A 20,707-nucleotide genomic window follows, 5' to 3' on the forward strand; every position below is an offset into this window, starting at 1 on the left:
ATATACAGTGCATTCAGAAAGTATTCAGACCCCTTGACTTTTTCCACATTTTGTTATGTTACAGCCTTATTCTAAAATTGATAAAATTGTTTTGTTTCCTCGTCAATCAACACACAATTCCCCATAATGACAAAACGAAAACAGGTTTTCAGAATTTTTAGCAAATTTATAAAAAGAACATAAACAGAAATACATTATTTACATAAGTATTGAGACCCGCAATTGAGATCAGGTGTATCCTATTTCTAGTGATCATCCTTGAGATGTTTCTACAACTTGATTGGAGTCCACCTGTGGTAAATTAAATTGATTGGACATGATTTGGAAAGGCACACACCTGTCTATATAAAGTCCCCAGTGGCGACCAGTCAATCAGGGCAGGTGGAGCAGGGCCCCACCTGTTTTGAGCCCAACATTTTTAGCACCAAAAAAAAATTGGGGGGCTTGCCTGTTTTGCATGTTATTTTGGCATTAATACGTGTCACCTATCAGTTTGCAAGCAATGTAAAATATATATATATATCATTGAGTTAATATAGCCGCATACAAACATGGTCTCTTTTTTGTTTTCTTGAGTAAGGCAGCTCCAAAATGCATGTGTTTCAGCCTAGTTCAGTGCTTTCTGTGGTGGTGGGGCAAGCCAGCAGAAAGATTGGAGCTTTGCGCCGTGATTGGCTCGGTGTTCTGTCACTCATGGGGACACTACGTCACCGCCAAGTCTAAGGGTAGAGCTCGAAAATTCAAGCCCCTTGGGTGCTGCCATAGAGTTACATTAGAAGTGCCCATCCAAGAAGGCTCAAGGTCATTGACAACAGATAAAATGACATCAAATCACGTTATATCTACAGTAACTTTGATTGGACTGTCAACATCATACTTTCAAAATCCTAGCTACCAGTCATCATCATAAATCAAGTCGACAATGTACTAGCCAATCCTTTTAATCCTGTCATATGAAGAGAAATAAAGAAGATAAATTATAGATAAAACGTATCAGTACTCATCGGCCATTGGACATAAACATTACACAACAAGTTGGGAATCGCAAATTCAACAATGAGTGTTTTGGAAGGAATCAGTGGCTAACTGTAAGCATTGCAAAACAATCATTAGCCTGCTATTCAGTGGAGTGGCTATGTGATGCCAAGTCTAAGATTAATGGTCTCTTTTCCTAGTTTAAAATAATAAATGTTCAACATTGGCCATGCTGTCAATGAAGCATGACTAATGTTCTGACTTTGTGAGGCACCTGTAGCCTATAGCCTGTTTTAGAGAAATGTAATCATTGAATATTGTAAGAGCTTTCATTGTCTGCTTATATGCCCACTTTATTCTAGGGTTCTAACTTGGTGTACAGGGAGAATACCGTAAGAACGGACCATGTTCTGAATTCTGACGCTGTACATTTCAAAAGTGCTGAACAAATCGTTTTTTGACTAAGTCCTAGCTCGCTCATTGTCTTAATCAAAATTACGCATAGCCTTATCCACTTGTCATCCCCTTATGCCATAGTTTGTACTTCTCAATTGTCAGTAGAAACCACATTTGTTTAAGAAAGTCAGCCATATCAGCTATGTTTTTTTAAAGACAGTAAATGAGGCTGAATGAACTGTTTCACTGCCAGACAAGGCTCAGCTGATAGTCAGGTGTAGCTGTGGTAAGGTGTTGGGACTGTTGTTGGGGCTCTGGTGTTTGGACAGCTTTATGTAGGCCCTAACAGTTTGTGGGCACCGTTTGTCACTGTTATAGTGCAATTTGTGTATTGTTTAGTGTTGCGTTGTATAGTGGCTTTGCTGGCATCCATTGAAGAAAATTGGGTGTTGAGTTTGCCCCACCAATATTTACATGCTAACATCACTACTCCTCACAGGGCTTTTTCGACATTGCAGCTGTCAGGCAACTCCCGACTGACTGATCTACAAATCACCTTGCAACATTAATAACGACTCATTATTATTTGTAGATCAGTCAGTCACAATTGACCAATGTTACATCATGGTTTTGATGCTCTTGAACACGGCCACAAATATGTTTTGAGACTCGATTTGGTACAAAATAAAATAATCGGGACTCGACTTTGACAGAAGACTAATGACCTGAAAGGCTTGATTTGAAGTGATCTGTTTTTGACAATAATTTTATCAGCACATCTGCATGGACAGAGATCTGTATATAATGACGAGATGCTCATGTCTCCTCCCAAGCTGATTCATTGCCACTTCGTTTGTCCCTTGGTACATTCTGTCGTGAGGGAGCGCGAGTAGAGTAGCAGGCAGTGAATGGACCCTGAGAGCGCGCTTGTTTGAAATTGAAAAGTGTTGCGGTAGCTTTTGATAAAGAAGAACATCAAGACGAAGTAGCTGCATTATAAGTGGGATTCACTGTGAGCGCTACATCCTGAGGTGTTCATGCTGATTGTACGGAGATTGTGACAGCCGGTTAAATGGCGTCCCTTGAGAAAGCAAGAACAACATATATGTCAGGAGAAGTGCAGTATTATCATAAGGATAATACTGGATGTATACTTGGAATACGGTGGAGGAATTGTAATCGGCCTGTGTGTAGCTGGTGTGGAGGAGTCAGGACAGGACAGCAGATATGAGTAAGGAACGTAATTTACTCAAGGAATCAATAAATACAACACAATAAACTAGCACACAATAACGGACCGAATAGATACAATCACTCACCAAAACCCATGGGAGAACAGAGGGTTAAATAATGAACAAGTAATTGGGGAATTGGAACCAGGTGTTTAAAACAAAGACAAAACAAATGGAAAAATGGAAAGTGGATCGGCGATGGCTAGACGGCTGGTGACGTCGACCGCCGAACGCCGCCGAACAAGGAGAGGGACCCACTTGCACGCCCAATTTTTCAGTTTTTTATTTGTTAAAAAAGTTTGAAATATCCAATAAATTTCGTTCCACTTCATGATTGTGTCCCACTTGTTGTTGATTCTTCACAAAAAATTACAGTTTTATATCTTTATGTTTGAAGCCTGAAATGTGGCAAAAGGTCGAAAAGTTCAAGGGGGCCGAATACTTTCGCAAGGCACTGTAGTTATGTTTCAGTGATATATTGGGGGGGACAAATCATATTTTTCCCAGGATGGGGGGGTCGTGTCCCCCCCGTCCCCCCCGGGATTTCCGCCCCTGGGAAGATGGTGAGCTTGAGTCGGTTAAAAATTGTGAAAAAAATGTAGATGCTTTGTTAAAGAAGAATGGTAGAAAGTGTAAGCAGAGTGAGCTGAAGACAGGAGGAGAAATGGATGTTGTTAAAGTTGCGACAGTTCGTTTCTGGTATCAGAACAAAATAGTCAGCACCTAGTAACTTCTGATTTATTTGTACTTTAATTAATGCAAACACGTGTGTGGTATATGTGTGGTTCGTATATATACGGTCTCGCTGTTTTACCTCGCAGGGCAAACAGAGAAGAGAACAACACATCCTATTGTTCTCGCTTTTATACTCTGACAGAGATAGTTCCCGCTCAATGCTGGCCTGTCAGAGGGAGGAGGAGCGTGGTTTAAACTTGCTCCTCCTAACGTCGGTGTGCAGGCAGGTCCCAGCGTCGTGACGCACTTCCTGTTGCCGGTTGTAGTTCTTCTTGTCTTCAACAGTTGATTTACCCGTAGTTTATGTACTTAGCATAGCTTCCCCAGTATAATATACACTGCTCAAAAAAATAAAGGGAACACTTAAACAACACAATGTAACTCCAAGTCAATCACACTTCTGTGAAATCAAACTGTCCACTTAGGAAGCAACACTGATTGACAATAAATTTCACATGCTGTTGTGCAAATGGAATAGACAACAGGTGGAAATTATAGGCAATTAGCAAGACACCCCCAATAAAAGAGTGGTTCGGCAGGTGGTGACCACAGACCACTTCTCAGTTCTTATGCTTCCTGGCTGATGTTTTGGTCACTTTTGAATGCTGGCGGTGCTTTCACTCTAGTGGTAGCATGAGAAGGAGTCTACAACCCACACAAGTGGCTCAGGTAGTGCAGCTCATTCAGGATGGCACATCAATGCGAGCTGTGGCAAGAAGGTTGCTGTGTCTGTCAACGTAGTGTCCAGAGCATGGAGGCGCTACCAGGAGACAGGCCAGTACATCAGGAGACGTGGAGGAGGCCGTAGGAGGGCAACAACCCAGCAGCAGGACTGCTACCTCCGCCTTTGTGCAAGGAGGAGCAGGAGAAGCACTGCCAGAGCCCTGCAAAATGACCTCAGGCAGGCCACAAATGTGCATGTGTCTGCTCAAACGGTCAGAAACAGACTCCATGAGGGTGGTATGAGGGCCCGACGTCCACAGGTGGGGGTTGTGCTTACAGCCCAACACCGTGCAGGACGCTTGGCATTTGCCAGAGAACACCAAGATTGGCAAATTCGCCACTGGCGCCCTGTGCTCTTCACAGATGAAGCAGGTTCACTCTGAGCACATGTGACAGACGTGACAGAGTCTGGAGACGCCGTGGAGAATGTTCTGCTGCCTGCAACATCCTCCAGCATGACCGGTTTGGTGGTGGGTCAGTCATGGTGTGGGGTGGCATTTCTTTGGGGGGCCGCACAGCCCTCCATGTGCTCGCCAGAGGTAGCCTGACTGCCATTAGGTACCGAGATGAGATCCTCAGACCCCTTGTGAGACCATATGCTGGTGCGGTTGGCCCTGGCTTCCTCCTAATGCAAGACAATGCTAGACCTCATGTGGCTGGAGTGTGTCAGCAGTTCCTGCAAGAGGAAGGCATTGATGCTATGGACTGGCCCGCCCGTTCCCCAGACCTGAATCCAATTGAGCACATCTGGGACATCATGTCTCGCTCCATCCACCAACGCCACGTTGCACCACAGACTGTCCAGGAGTTGGCGGATGCTTTAGTCCAGGTCTGGGAGGAGATCCCTCAGGAGACCATCCACCACCTCATCAGGAGCATGCCCAGGCGTTGTAGGGAGGTCATACAGGCACGTGGAGGCAACACACACTACTGAGCCTCATTTTGACTTGTTTTAAGGACATTACATCAAAGTTGGATCAGCCTGTAGTGTGTTTTTCCACTTTAATTTTGAGTGTGACTCCAAATCCAGACCTCCATGGGTTGATAAATTGGTTTTCCATTGATTATTTTTGTGTGATTTTGTTGTCAGCACATTCAACTATGTAAAGAAAAAAGTATTTAATAAGATTATTTCATTCATTCAGATCTAGGATGTGTTATTTTAGTGTTCCCTTTATTTTTTTGAGCAGTATATAAGTTATGCATACAAATAACCAGTTCAACCCTAACAATGTGAATGAGGTCAAAGTATCAGAGGTGGTATGTGTGGTGAAGTTCTCGAAGCCCGAGGCTTGCACTGAGGGTCAAGATATTGATGAGTCTGACAGTAGCAGTGGCGTTTTTGGAAAAAGTGGACCGTTGCCTTTTGGCTGATCCATTTGTGGTTTCAGGGTGGGTGAATACAGAGTTGGGTACTGTGGAATCGGTAAGGGTAACCTAATTGTTAGGTTAGGTTACTCGTTGGATATTACTGCATTGTCGGAACTAGAAGCACAAGCATTTCGCTACACTTGCATTAACATCTGCTAACGTTGTTTATGTGACAAATAAAATTTGATTTAACCAGAAATACAGTAGTCTTGTGATAATTGTTTGTGTTTCTGCTGGTCAGAGGCAGAAGGCATTAAACAAATGGGGACAAGAAATGTGAATCCTTTCGCTCTCAAGAATAGGGCGCCATTGAAAGGAGTGATTACTGGGGTAGCAGTATTTTTAAAAGTTGACCAACTGAAAGGGAAGATTCCCGGTTTTTGTGATGCTAGTCGTTTGGTGCGAAGCAGTCAGCGTGGCAAGAGTGGTGAAACAGAAGAGTCATTGTCTGTTCTTTTGAGTTTTGATATTGAGCATTTGCCCGAAAAAGTAATGTTAGTGGAACCGATGTGAAATGGCTAGTTAGTTAGCGGTGGTGCGCGCTATAGCGTTTCAATCAGTGACGTCACTCTCTCTGAGACCTGAAGTAGGGTTTCCCCTTGCGTTGCAAGGGTCGCGGCTTTTGTGGTGCGATGGGTAACGATGCTTCGTGGGTGTCAGTTGTTGACGTGTGCAAGGGTCCCTGGTTCGAGCCCGGGTTGGGATGAAGAGAGGGACGGAACCTACACTGTTACATTAGGATATATAAGTTATCCTGTACAAGCTTTTATACCGAATACATTGCATCGTTACAGGTGTCAAGCTTATGGGCACGTGGCAGCAGTGTGTACGAGGGAGGTTCCTAGGTGTGAGAAGTGTGCAGAAGGGCATGAGACAAAGGAATGTGTAGCATTGGTGAAAGTAGTAGTATGTGTTAATTGTAGGGGTGCTCATGTGGCTGGGGATCAGAAATGTCCCGTGCGAGAGAGGCAGGTTGAGGTTTCCAGGGTTAGAGTAGTGCAGAACTTGTCATATGCTGAGGCAGTGAAGAAAGTAGAGGAAGATGGGTCAAGGGGGAGGGATTCTGAGAGGAGTGGTGTGAGTAGCAGATCTGTACCAGTACAGAGGGATAGGCCAACAAGTGATATATGTTTCAGTAAAATTGGATTTCTAGCATTCATAGCAATGGTTATCAACTGTACTGCAGGGATGGAATGTAAGTCACAGAAAATTGAGGTTGTGGTGGCAGCTGCAGAGAGGTATTTGGGTGTGCGAGACTTGACATCAGAAGAATTACAGGGTGTGTTAAGTGGTGATGTCCCATCCTTTCAGGTTGTTGGCATGAGGTAGGATTAAATAGTGGAGTAGGGTGGTGTTATTTAGATTTGTATACTTTTTTTGTGAGTAGTGTTAGATGGTAGGGTATTTTTTTCGATTTTTTTTAAAGCAAAGTATAAGGGAGTTAGTTGTATTCCAGTCTAGTAGGTGGCGGTAATGCAACATACTCTTAGAGCTGACTCGTTCGCGAACGACCCATCACTAATACTCCGCGGTTTGACTGGACCAGCAAACTGTTCATCAACACAGGTCGGAGAAGCCGAAGATTCCACCGGAAGTAATATTCTTGTTTACAGCAGTTAGCTAAGGTGCTAGCTAGTTAGCACAGTAGCTACCGGTAGATATATCTAGCTAACATAAGAGGGTGAGTAAACGTGTGCTGACACAACACATTTGGTTTTACACAGTACTAAATGAATTGTTTAGTTTCAAATGAGTATGGATTTCATGCGTGTGGAAAATGTCCGTTACCTAGCTAACGTTATTAAACTAACGTAACTAGCTAGCAAACACGGGGTTAGCTAGCTAGCGTTTTCTATGTAGCTAACGTTAGCTAGCTAGAGTTCTTTATGCATAATTTGACGAATAACAATAGGTTTTTGTTCTAGCCCAGTACTAACACCTCTGGGCTTGATGATTTGATCAGATTAGCTAGCTAGCTAGCATATCTGGGGCAGAAATAAAGCCTGCAGTGTACACATACTTCAGGTCCCTGGACCAGAATGGAATACACCACTAGCTAAAATCAAATTTTATTGATCACATACACATGGTTAGCAGATGTTGTAGCGAAATGCTTGGCCCAGCTAGCTTTATATTCTAGTGCATCAATGGAAATTCTGGAATACATGTCATTTTTGCATGCCGTTGCACCATCACCCCCCACTTGTTCAGAGGATGAGCAGCTCGGAGGAGGTGTCCTGGATCTCCTGGTTCTGTGGCCTGAGGGGGAATGAGTTCTTCTGTGAGGTGAGTAGATAGCTAGTTATGTCAGAACATCACAGAATGAGAAGGACAGACAGGGGAAATAATATTGCTCTGACTTAGCCAACTGTTTGTGAAGCTAGTTGTTTTGAAATACAGAATGAACTGTTACAGCTACCAGCCAAATATATACCCTGAACACAGATGGAGAATTCCATGTGAAAGAGGACCAAAATACAGTGTTTAAAGTCGTGGGGTGGTTTTGTATTGATGCCATAGTATGTAACTGTGACATAAGCTTGTTATAGCCTGGCGGTAGCTTCAGATATTCCAACACAGTGCATGCACCGTTTAGGCTACATTGCTTAATTCTACATTTAACTCTTCTGCTTGTCTTAATTGCCAATACTGAAGTAATCCCTTTAACCTGTTATGCAATTGACCAACTGTGGCCTATTCATAAAGAGTAGTAGACAGTGTTTGGCAGCTGAAAGCTACTAACCATGTTGATCCATTCCACTTTACCAGGTTGATGAGGACTACATTCAGGACAAGTTTAACCTGACAGGGCTCAATGAGCAGGTGCCTCACTACCGCCAGGCCCTCGACATGATCCTCGACCTGGAGCCAGGTGAGCTCATCACTACACCGTCTAAAATGACTTCACACTGACACTTCCTATAGGCTAATTTATCAGTTCTATTTGTATTTACAAGTGCCTTTCAAAAGACCCAAGGACACGGTACTGCGACTACATACTTTGACTCAGTGCATCTATAGGCTGAAGTCTACCTTGTGTTGATCTGAAAGCCTCACGTATGTGTGTGTATAAAGAAAGGAAAGACCTGCAGACACAATAATGCTGCCTCCCAGTGCTTTATTCATGCACCATGTCTCTATAGGCTTCTGTGTACCTTGTGTGTTGATCTGAAAGCCTCACTGTCATGTCTGTCTGTCAGATGAGGAGCTGGAGGACAACCCCAACCAGAGTGACCTGATAGAGCAGGCAGCAGAGATGCTGTACGGGCTGATCCACGCACGCTACATCCTCACCAACAGAGGCATCGCTCAGATGGTAGTAAACCTTAGAGCTGTATATATTGTTCTGGAGTCTGGATAATCTCTATATCAGGGGTCTCCAACAGGTAGACTGTGAGCTACCAGTAGCTCGCCAATCAATTCTGAAATTACATGCATTTTTTTTCATGTGTTCCTGGCAAACTGTCATAAATGTAAAGCTCCTGGCTACTATCCAATCAAAGCCACATTGACATTGTCCAACCCCTAGTTAGCCACTATTGGCTTAAAAAGCCAAACGTAACACAATCTGCCAATTTCATTTCCAGCAATATTGCCCCTGTTTAGGGCGCTCATTTGTCTGAGTCCATATGTAGCCAGTTAGCGACACTAATGATAACCAGAGTCTTTTGGGTAGACTGGAAAAACGTTCTCAATTAAATGCAAATTGCAAAGTAGGCTCATCTGACAGAACTATCATGATGATTATTTGTATCAATGAGGTGCCGATTTGTTTTGCAAACTCTGTCATGACGTGCTGCAGCAGTAGGTAACAGCAGCAACATCGCTAGACTGACACTCCTCTCTTGCGAGATGTGGAATTAAAGGGTAAATTACACTCAAATTTTTAAAAATCTTTTTTTTTTTTCAGACCTCAAATGGTCTTCTCATGTGATTTTAAGGTTTGACATGGACTCAGAACATCCATTTTCCTTCTTTCTCTATGAAGAATTGTAATATTGAGCAAATATACAAAATAAATCCCAAACCAGGAGAAATAAAACAGTTCAAAGAGAAATGAGGAAAATTTGAAATATAATTTTATGGGGCCCACTTAGTTGTCTATTAACCATCATTTTACCAGGTATATTGACAAAACAACTATTTGAAAGTTATAAAATAAAAAATGTAGCTCGTGACATGTTTAATTTTTATTTTTTTAAGTAGCTCATGCTAGAAAAGGTTGGAGACCCCTGTTCTAAATTCTACCTGTCCGTTTATGTAGTGTGTCTTTCTTGGACTAGCTGTGTGACCATGTTTCACACTGAAATAGTTTTTGGTTTGCAGCTGGATAAGTACCAACAAGGGGACTTTGGCTATTGCCCAAGAGTGTACTGTGAGAATCAACCCATGCTTCCTATTGGTGAGTTTGACTTTAATGTGTTCATACTCCTGTTCAGTTACAGAACATACCTCTTTTCATGGAATTGAACCATTTCTCTCCAGTCACCTTTGAACTATATCACAGATGGTCAGCAGTATTTCACACAGGTCTGAGGGAATCTAAAAGATGACTCTTGCTTGCACAGTAAATATATTTCATCAGTATTGAATTGGCAGCTGACACCAGAATAGACTTCTGTGCCCTCAGCTGTGTTACATAGATGTTGATCTCTCCTCTCCCATAGGTCTGTCAGACATCCCAGGTGAGGCCATGGTGAAGCTGTATTGTCCAAAGTGCATGGATGTGTACACCCCCAAGTCCTCCCGGCACCACCACACGGACGGGGCCTACTTCGGGACAGGCTTCCCCCACATGCTATTTATGGTGCACCCTGAGTACCGGCCAAAACGACCTGCCAACCAGTTTGTGCCAAGGTTTATTTCTATAATTATCTTTGCAAATTCATCAAGATGCTCTGTTTTCCCCATTTGAATACATATGATTTGATAGTGTTATTACATAATTCATGTTCAGCTGGGAACTGTAACAAAAACCACTTGCTTGATTTGAAGATGACATTTTTTCCCCTCAGTAAGAAGATTGAGACATGTTAGCATAATGGCAGCCTTCTACTATCCACACTGTTACTGTGTTGTAATATTTAGTTGTTTTTTCTCAGGCTATATGGCTTCAAGATCCACCCCATGGCTTATCAACTCCAACTCCAGGCTGCCTCCAGCTTCAAGAGTCCTGTGAAGGCTATTCGCTAGAACTTACACACCCGGCCGGGAAAGAGACATTTTGACTTGGTTGGAATGAAAGCAGTGGATTATGTAGCTCAATAAAGGCTTGTTAAAACACATTATGACAGATACAATACATACATGTAGATCAGGGATGGGAACCTCCAGTCATTGGGGTTGCAGTGGTGTCACACTATTCCCCCATTCCTAGCGAACACAGCTGATTAAACACATTGTATTCTAAACTGATGATCATGATCAGTTCATTATTGGATATGACACCAATCAGGCCCCAGAAGGACTGGAGTTGACCATCCCTGATGTAGATGGATGCGCTTATGTCGACATCCGGACCAGGCCATCATCTGTCTGTTATACAGGATGCTTTTTGGTGATTGGCTCCCTCTGTGCTTTAGCCTATCACAACCCTACTGACTACAATCTTGCAACTCTTCCCCTCTCCTTGACAGGACCCAATCTTTCAAACCTATTTTCAGTTTGGCTCGCTAAGGCAGGGTTTTCCAAAATCGGTCCTGAGCCCCCCCCCCCCCAGGTGTACGTTTTGGTTTTTGCCCACTTATTGTCAAAAGAGCTGATGTGATTGGTCAGCCTGTGTGAGCGCATCCTAATACCTGTTTTCACACTATCATGCTGACCTGCACCGTATTGGGCTGGCTCAGATACATTCTCTTCATGGTTCCATTACCGAGGGTGGACACGTAACTTGGCAGTGTGAAAAGGGTGATATACAACAATCTTAAATGATTATTTAAATCCAGATTGGCTGAGAATCCAATGAACAACCAGTTTGATATGTATTATAGATTCCCTAGAGAATGGCTACTGCACTAATTGAATTGAAGACAAGAGTTTATTAGATGTATAAGATATGTTCTTCTCGGGGTGAAGGGCAACATGGGTTTTCTTTGTGCTGGAACACTCACTGTCACGGCCACTAAAGCCATCATTAGTTGTAAACATGTCCATGACAGAGCAGAGTTGTCTCTTGACTGGACACTGAGACGCATGGTTTCTCTTGCATTGGTCTGTTACAATATTAAGTGGTATTGAACACACAGGTGGATGGCTATTTCATGTTGATAACCTACAGCTACAACCAGTTTACATTATGGTACTACATTTTACATGAAAGGTTTTCTTTCAGTCTACAATTCCAGTGGTGATGCTATTATTGATTTTCTGAATTCTGTATGCAGGAATAAAGAATTTTTAATAAAATTGTATTTCTTACAATTCTATTAGTCACCTTTTATTAAATGTTCTTGTGACTGAAATCATGCTCAGACACTACACACCACTTGATAATTAATTCAGGTTTTAATTAAGTTTATTTAATTTTAAGACAGGAATGTCACAAAAGCAACAATATGATTACAAATCTAAAAACGAAGGGTTCCGCTGAGATTCTAGTTCATGCCCTCAAGATCTTTCTAGCTAATAGTTTGTGCCACCTTCACAAACTTCTTCAGAGGGGAAGAAAGGTCTGCTATTGTCATTCTCTAAAAGGGTTCTCATACACGTATCTTTGTCTGATCTACAAAAGGAAAGGGTACAGCAAGTGGTAAGAAAGATTTACAAACTAGATGATTATGAATGCGACTTCTGTGTCTAAAAGCCTGCAAACAGACTCGTGTTTTAAAAAGAATCACATGAAACAGTCTACAAAGAAATGATGGTAGAACATGGACAAAATATGTGCCCCTATATGAAAGAAAAGCCACATATACTGGGACAGCTGCCTTTTGATAGTGATAAATACATCTTGCACATGTACTACTGTGTTTAAGAGCTGAGTATCATTTGGACCCATCTGCAGGGCTAGAATGTACATTAAGACTGAACATTCTTCATACAATCATATACAGAGGGGTTTTGTCTTGCAGTATTGATAAAGACATAAACCCTGAGAAACAGACTAAAGCATTGTTTCATCAAATCAACAACAGGTTTGAAAATCAATCACGTTTCTATCTAAAATCATTTTAAGGGACAAAACACGGTGGGACTTTCCATTGCTCTCACATCAGACTGCATGGGGCAGTCCTAGAGGTCAATGGTGCGTTAAAAGAAGAAAAAACAACGCTGAATACGTACTGGGAAACATGGGGGCACTCCCAAATTCAAGGTGTAAAAAAAAAAAAATAATAACAATATTGATATGAGAAGCTACCAATGAGTAGGATATGAACTTCAATAACTTAAAAACCTAATTTTGTACAAATACTATAAAAGCAGTAATGCTATAAAATAGAGTAAACATTTCAAAACAGTTGTCATCACGTCAAAGTTTCTAACGAGGGTCATCGTGGCCTGACCTAGTAGTATTACGCGTGTTAACTTGGCTGGTTAAGAAAGAGATATTTTACCTGAGCAGAGAACAAATCCAAAACAGGCATGGTTGTTTGAGTATGCAATATCTTTGTTCAATACTTTTAAGTGAGGTATGTAATTTCAATTTGAATATTCAATAAAAAAATAATATTCCTCAATTATAAACGTAAACAAACTCAAAGGAGTTATCCCTTTCCAAAAATACATCTAGTTTCTGTCCAGCATCTTAATCTGATTGAAAAAGTCTGATAATGTTATTACTTAAAGCTCAGTTGAAAACAGTGCATTTCTATCAAAATGAGCATGTTAAAGGGAGACTCAGTAAAATGCCGTTGCCTCGACCAGCACCGCAGATGTTGAGATGAGCGAGATGCAAGACTTTGCTCTCACACAGTATCTGCGCATGTGCACGGGTTCGCTTCACTCTTTTCACAGCGTTGGAACCATGGCACCAAAACAGCGGAGAAGTTGAGCCTCTCACTTCAACGCTCTTAGTTGTTTTGCTGAAATTGACCCACTACGCTGTTTACTTTCTGCATCTCCGTCATATCGCTGAGTCCACACTTAAACTCAATGATACAGTAGTAGCAATACAAACGACAGAAAAATATGTTGTAAATAAACATTTAAAAGCAAATTACCTAAATGCTCTTAGAACTGAAAAGGTTCATCTTTCCTACTACAATAAAACAAAAAAATAGTAATTTGGCGAAATATGAGGTTTGAGTGGAATAGACCAACATGAAGCCACCATACAGTCAGAACAGCAGTATGGAAAGAGAGGACACAATAGGCTTTCTCCCTGGCCTGTTCATATCCCACTGGGCAGGGACACACCAGGGTGCATCCCAAATGGCACCATATTCCCTTTATAGTGCACTACTTTTAACCAGGTCTCTGGTCAAAAGTAGTGCCATTTGAGATGCAACCACGGTGGTTCTGGAGGGGACCAGTCAGGACACAATGTCAGTGTGGGTTGAGGAGGTGGGGGTGGCTCTGGGACAGGGAGGTTAGTCCTTTGGTGTCTTGAGCATCAGATCCATAGGGCTGCTCCCTGACTGTGTTCAGCTGAATCACATTGCTGTTGCTCCACCGTCGCTTCCCTGCAGGAGACACAGCTTCAGTTAACCTCCACCTAGCTGGTTGTACACCTTATGACAAAAATGTGTCAGAGAAGCATTGTGCTTGACCAGGCCTTGGTGTGTGTAGAAGGAGCTGTCATACTACACTGTACTATACCTGGTCATCCTCTGAGTCAGCAGTGATGACGATCCTCTTCTCCACTCTGGTCTCTGACACTCCTCCTTTCACCACCTGGGACAAGATAATTAGTCAGAGGCCATGACACACACAGCTGAGGTGTGTGTGTGTGTGTGTGTGTGTGTGTGCGGTCTATGGTGTGCCCTTACCTTGGAGATGCGAGTGGTGGTGGTAGTAACAGAGGTGCCACTGGTTTCCCTGCTGCTCTCTGAGGGAATGGTCTGAATGCTGCTCAGTGCTGTGGCCTCTTTCCCCCCGTCTGTCCCGTCAACTGACACCTGAGAGAGGAAACAAACAGAAACATTGGCTCCATGGTAACACCTCAGTCATCGGTGGCGTTAAAGACGTTTCAGAACACTGCCCTGATGGTACCCTGTGGTAGATTAGGTTGAACCACAGCTCAGAGTTCCCCAGCTGTAGCATCATCTTTATTATCATGGGGTGGCTACCTCTGCAGACTCGTAGGTGACCGTCTGGGTCTTAACGATAGGGACATCCTTAGTAGACACGTCAGTAGGGAGGGACTTGGACACGTCTGTGATGGTGAATGTCTGGGTCTGCACCAGAGGGGGCTGGGGTGGGAGGAGAACACACTCTAGTCAGTTTGACTGAACGTTGCACATCGACATGTCATGAGAAGAGCCGACATGGTTCCTTCCTTCTATACATGTCAAACAGACATATAGGCTCTATATCATATCATTATATCTGAACCTTACATGATGTTGTGTCCAGTGTTTATATACATTATTGGTTGTGCCCAATTGAACATGGCACAGCTGTAATTTTCCAATGTTTCATCAACCACTCGCCATGAAAAACCCTCAAACCACCCCTCTCTTTTCATTCACAACTGATTGGGTCCCTCGTTCCCACTCCCCATTCTAGTTTTACCAAGATGTCCTTCCTACCACCACGAGGTCAGAGAGAGAAAGACAATTCATCTAGTGTGTCAGAGAGAGAAAGACAATTCATCTAGTGTGTCAGAGAGAGAAAGACAATTCATCTAGTGTGTCAGAGAGAGAAAGACAATTCATCTAGTGTGTCAGAGAGAGAAAGACAATTAATCTAGTGTGTCAGAGAGAGAAAGACAATTCATCTAGTGTGTCAGAGAGAGAAAGACAATTCATCTAGTGTGTCAGAGAGAGAAAGACAATTCATCTAGTGTGTCAGAGAGAGAAAGACAATTCATCTAGTGTGTCAGAGAGAGAAAGACAATTAATCTAGTGTGTCAGAGAGAGAAAGACAATTAATCTAGTGTGTCAGAGATAGAAAGACAATTCATCTAGTGTGTCAGAGAGAGAAAGACAATTCATCTAGTGTGTCAGAGAGAGAAAGACAATTAATCTAGTGTGTCAGAGAGAGAAAGACAATTAATCTAGTGTGTCAGAGATAGAAAGACAATTCATCTAGTGTGTCAGAGAGAGAAAGACAATTCATCTAGTGTGTCAGAGAGAGAAAGACAATTCATCTAGTGTGTCAGAGAGAGAAAGACAATTCATCTAGTGTGTCAGAGAGAGAGAAAGACAATTAATCTAGTGTGTCAGAGAGAGAGAAAGACAATTAATCTAGTGCGTCAGAGAGAGAAAGACAATTCATCTAGTGTGTCAGAGAGAGAGAAAGACAATTCATCTAGTGTGTCAGAGAGAGAGAAAGACAATTCATCTAGTGTGTCAGAGAGAGAAAGACAATTCATCTAGTGTGTGTCAGAGAGAGAAAGACAATTCATCTAGTGTGTCAGAGAGAGAAAGACAATTCATCTAGTGTGTCAGAGAGAGAAAGACAATTCATCTAGTGTGTCAGAGAGAGAAAGACAATTCATCTAGTGTGTCAGAGAGAGAAAGACAATTCATCTAGTGTGTCAGAGAGAGAAAGACAATTCATCTAGTGTGTCAGAGAGAGAAAGACAATTCATCTAGTGTGTCAGAGAGAGAAAGACAATTCATCTAGTGTGTCAGAGAGAGAAAGACAATTCATCTAGTGTGTCAGAGAGAGAGAAAGACAATTCATCTAGTGTGTCAGAGAGAGAGAAAGACAATTCATCTAGTGTGTTAGAGAGAGAAAGACAATTCATCTAGTGTGTCAGAGAGAGAAAGACAATTCATCTAGTGTGTCAGAGAGAGAGAAAGACAATTCATCTAGTGTGTTAGAGAGAGAAAGACAATTCATCTAGTGTGTCAGAGAGAGAAAGACAATTCATCTAGTGTGTCAGAGAGAGAAAGACAATTAATCTAGTGTGTCAGAGAGAGAGAAAGACAATTCATCTAGTGTGTCAGAGAGAGAAAGACAATTCATCTAGTGTGTCAGAGAGAGAAAGACAATTCATCTAGTGTGTCAGAGAGAGAAAGACAATTCATCTAGTGTGTCAGAGAGAGAAAGACAATTCATCTAGTGTGTCAGAGAGAGAAAGACAATTCATCTAGTGTGTCAGAGAGAGAAAGACAATTCATCTAGTGTGTCAGAGAGAGAAAGACAATTCATCTAGTGTGTCAGAGAGAGAAAGACAATTCATCTAGTGTGTCAGAGAGAGAAAGACAATTCATCTAGTGTGTCAGAGAGAGAAAGACAATTCATCTAGTGTGTCAGAGAGAGAGAAAGACAATTCATCTAGTGTGTCAGAGATAGAAAGACAATTCATCTAGTGTGTCAGAGAGAGAGAAAGACAATTAATCTAGTGTGTCAGAGAGAGAGAAAGACAATTAATCTAGTGTGTCAGAGAGAGAAAGACAATTCATCTAGTGTGTCAGAGAGAGAGAAAGACAATTCATCTAGTGTGTCAGAGAGAGAGAAAGACAATTCATCTAGTGTGTGTCAGAGAGAGAAAGACAATTCATCTAGTGTGTGTCAGAGAGAGAGAAAGACAATTCATCTAGTGTGTCAGAGAGAGAAAGACAATTCATCTAGTGTGTCAGAGAGAGAAAGACAATTCATCTAGTGTGTGTTAGAGAGAGAAAGACAATTCATCTAGTGTGTCAGAGAGAGAAAGACAATTCATCTAGTGTGTCAGAGAGAGAAAGACAATTCATCTAGTGTGTCAGAGAGAGAAAGACAATTCATCTAGTGTGTCAGAGAGAGAAAGACAATTAATCTAGTGTGTCAGAGAGAGAAAGACAATTCATCTAGTGTGTGTTAGAGAGAGAAAGACAATTCATCTAGTGTGTCAGAGAGAGAAAGACAATTCATCTAGTGTGTCAGAGAGAGAAAGACAATTCATCTAGTGTGTTAGAGAGAGAAAGACAATTCATCTAGTGTGTCAGAGAGAGAAAGACAATTCATCTAGTGTGTCAGAGAGAGAAAGACAATTCATCTAGTGTGTCAGAGAGAGAAAGACAATTCATCTAGTGTGTTAGAGAGAGAAAGACAATTCATCTAGTGTGTCAGAGAGAGAAAGACAATTCATCTAGTGTGTGTTAGAGAGAGAAAGACAATTCATCTAGTGTGTCAGAGAGAGAAAGACAATTCATCTAGTGTGTCAGAGAGAGAAAGACAATTCATCTAGTGTGTTAGAGAGAGAAAGACAATTCATCTAGTGTGTCAGAGAGAGAAAGACAATTCATCTAGTGTGTTAGAGAGAGAAAGACAATTAATCTAGTGTGTCAGAGAGAGAAAGACAATTCATCTAGTGTGTCAGAGAGAGAAAGACAATTCATCTAGTGTGTCAGAGAGAGAAAGACAATTCATCTAGTGTGTGTTAGAGAGAGAAAGACAATTCATCTAGTGTGTCAGAGAGAGAAAGACAATTCATCTAGTGTGTCAGAGATAGAAAGACAATTCATCTAGTGTGTTAGAGAGAGAAAGACAATTCATCTAGTGTGTCAGAGAGAGAGAAAGACAATTCATCTAGTGTGTCAGAGAGAGAAAGACAATTCATCTAGTGTGTCAGAGAGAGAAAGACAATTCATCTAGTGTGTCAGAGAGAGAAAGACAATTCATCTAGTGTGTCAGAGAGAGAAAGACAATTCATCTAGTGTGTTAGAGAGAGAAAGACAATTCATCTAGTGTGTTAGAGAGAGAAAGACAATTCATCTAGTGTGTGTCAGAGAGAGAGAAAGACAATTCATCGAGTGTGTTAGAGAAAGACAATTCATCTAGTGTGTTAGAGAGAGAAAGACAATTCATCTAGTGTGTTAGAGAGAGAAAGACAATTCATCTAGTGTGTTAGAGAGAGAAAGACAATTCATCTAGTGTGTTAGAGAGAGAAAGACAATTCATCTAGTGTGTGTCAGAGAGAGAGAAAGACAATTCATCGAGTGTGTTAGAGAAAGACAATTCATCTAGTGTGTTAGAGAGAGAAAGACAATTCATCTAGTGTGTTAGAGAGAGAAAGACAATTCATCTAGTGTGTTAGAGAGAGAAAGACAATTCATCTAGTGTGTTAGAGAGAGAAAGACAATTCATCTAGTGTGTCAGAGAGAGAAAGACAATTCATCTAGTGTGTCAGAGAGAGAAAGACAATTCATCTAGTGTGTGTCAGAGATAGAAAGACAATTCATCTAGTGTGTGTTAGAGAGAGAAAGACAATTCATCTAGTGTGTCAGAGAGAGAAAGACAATTCATCTAGTGTGTCAGAGAGAGAGAAAGACAATTCATCTAGTGGGTTAGAGAGAGAAAGACAATTCATCTAGTGTGTCAGAGAGAGAAAGACAATTAATCTAGTGTGTCAGAGAGAGCGCTTGAAAGAGAGGATTAGCGACATGGTCCTTATCTCTTCCCATCACCCCCAACACCATCACTGTGCACCGCCTCTGCAGCTGGCTCTAGCAGAACTCAACCATCCTGACCAACACCAGTATGACTACAGATTCACTGTTTAGATTCCTTGTAGCCATGCTGCAGAAGGGTGAGTGTACACTGTCCCCCATGGAATCACCCAGACAGAGGACAGGCAGAGTACAGGTAGAGGACAGGCAGAGGAGTCAATCAACAGGAGCTGGTCAGGGCAGAGGGAGGGCTACCTGGAAACAGCGTATGACATGGGGAACACCGCTCACGAAATAGGAGGTGTGGGAGGCTCCTGTTATCCTCCCAGACGGCTCCCCCCTCGACCCTGGGTCTGCCGGCTCCTCCTCCTCCAGCACTGTACCCTGGAGCTGATAGGAGTGGGGCAGCTGTGCCCTCTCCACCTCAACGATGGGTACGTGGCTGGTGGTGGTCCCAGAGCTAACATGCTCACCCTCCTGATCACATGGCCCTGCCACCCCAGGTGCATCATGGGATTTGGAGTCAACCCTATCAGGCCCAGTTTCTGTGCTAGCAGGGCTGGGGCTGGGCCCCCCGATGGCCTTACAGTGCTGCTGGACTCGTCCTGTTGTCGCGCTGCCTTAGTGTCCAACTCTTCCCTTATAGGAGTAATACACACACTCTAGAGGAAAGACACAGCACACATATATCCACTGTGTGAACAACAGCAGGGAATGAAACAATGTTTTCCACCATACATGTTTAGCAAGAATTTATTGCATTTTTTGGGGGGTCAAAATTGATTGTTAAAAGGGCATGCAGCAGGACAAAATATATTGCAGTTGACAAGAGTGTTTTACCAAATACCAGTGAACGAAACATAGGTAATATATACTATAACATTTGAACAAGCTGCCCCAAAGTTACCTCGTCAGTGTTAGATGTGCATCCAAAAAACAAAAGTGAATTGTGATGAGGTATACACTGTATACTCAAATATACACTGTAGCTGTCCACTAGTGCTGGGTTAATGTGATTCTATAGAAGACTTCATACATGAAATACCACAACTCACCACTAACTAATCCTATTATCACATATGACAACATTGATGTCTGTCTGGATGTGTACAAAAACACCTATTAGTGGAACCTGCACATATCAAAACTGTTCCTACTGTAAAAAGCCACCAGTCAACTGTCCTTGTCAGACACACCTCGTCTAGTCCAGATAATCAGATATACAAAAACAGAAGTGGGTTCATCGTCAAGTCTTTCAACTTTTTAGGAAGGAGCAACAGTCAGGAAGAGTTGGGGAGGGGGGGACTGAGCAAGATACACAGGAAGTAAGAGTCACATGACAGGAAGCAGCTTCTGAAGTAGAAGAAGATGATGATGAAGAGCTGTGATGAAGAAGAGAAGAAGAAGGAGCTAGAGGTTGATGGCCTGCCTACACACATCCCTCTCTCTGGTCCTCTCCCTCTGGGCCGGCTCGAGAGGCCCCTAGGATGCCACCTCAGCTGCGTTTAGAGTAGAAGTCTTGCAGGGGGCCACGCGGAAGGCGGATGGCGAACTGAGGGGAGAAGGGTAAGGGTGGAGAGGGGGAGAGAGATGAGAGAGGTAGGGGATGTTGAAATGTCTGATGTAGGGTAATAGATAGGAAGGCGATGCAAAGCTGTGTCATGGTCTAAGAGAGGAAGAATGGAGAACGCATTTGTCTGAGTTGGATTAGGTGGTTATGGGTAACCTGTGGGCCTTCAGACTCTTCAGTTGTGGGCTTGGGGACAGGAGTATCAGTGCACGGAATAACAAAGCAAA

The 20,707-nt window shown here is 42.4% G+C and overlaps 2 protein-coding genes across 29 annotated transcripts in view; one reads left to right on the forward strand and one right to left on the reverse strand.

The window, feature by feature from the left end:
* The first annotated feature begins 6,811 nt into the window (after positions 1-6,811).
* Positions 6,812-11,852, forward strand: LOC106594067 (casein kinase II subunit beta). The gene is made up of 7 exons (XM_014185438.2): positions 6,812-7,113; positions 7,644-7,718; positions 8,202-8,304; positions 8,633-8,748; positions 9,759-9,834; positions 10,100-10,289; positions 10,535-11,852. The coding sequence occupies exons 2-7, from the start codon at positions 7,647-7,649 to the stop codon at positions 10,623-10,625; spliced, it is 648 nt and encodes a 215-aa protein (XP_014040913.1). The 5' UTR covers positions 6,812-7,113; positions 7,644-7,646; the 3' UTR covers positions 10,626-11,852.
* A 76-nt stretch (positions 11,853-11,928) lies between these two features.
* The window catches only part of LOC106594548 (trichohyalin), a 33,806-nt gene continuing 25,027 nt past the window's right edge, over positions 11,929-20,707 (reverse strand). For 17 of the 28 annotated variants that reach the window (XM_045697411.1, XM_045697406.1, XM_045697420.1 and 14 more), the window contains 5 exons: positions 19,498-19,572; positions 14,660-14,782; positions 14,360-14,488; positions 14,190-14,264; positions 11,929-14,053 (listed from right to left, as the gene is read on the reverse strand). In XM_045697411.1, the coding sequence (XP_045553367.1) occupies positions 14,024-14,053; positions 14,190-14,264; positions 14,360-14,488; positions 14,660-14,782; positions 19,498-19,572 (432 nt within the window). In that variant the 3' untranslated portion in view covers positions 11,929-14,023. Of the gene's footprint in view, positions 14,054-14,189; positions 14,265-14,359; positions 14,489-14,659; positions 14,783-19,497; positions 19,573-20,105; positions 20,463-20,707 lie in introns of those variants that run through there. The other 11 variants (XM_045697436.1, XM_045697414.1, XM_045697447.1 and 8 more) reach the window with 3 other exon arrangements.

The sequence above is a fragment of the Salmo salar genome, chromosome ssa02 (genome assembly GCF_905237065.1).
Source record: "Salmo salar chromosome ssa02, Ssal_v3.1, whole genome shotgun sequence".
Taxonomy (NCBI): Eukaryota; Metazoa; Chordata; class Actinopteri; order Salmoniformes; family Salmonidae; genus Salmo; species Salmo salar.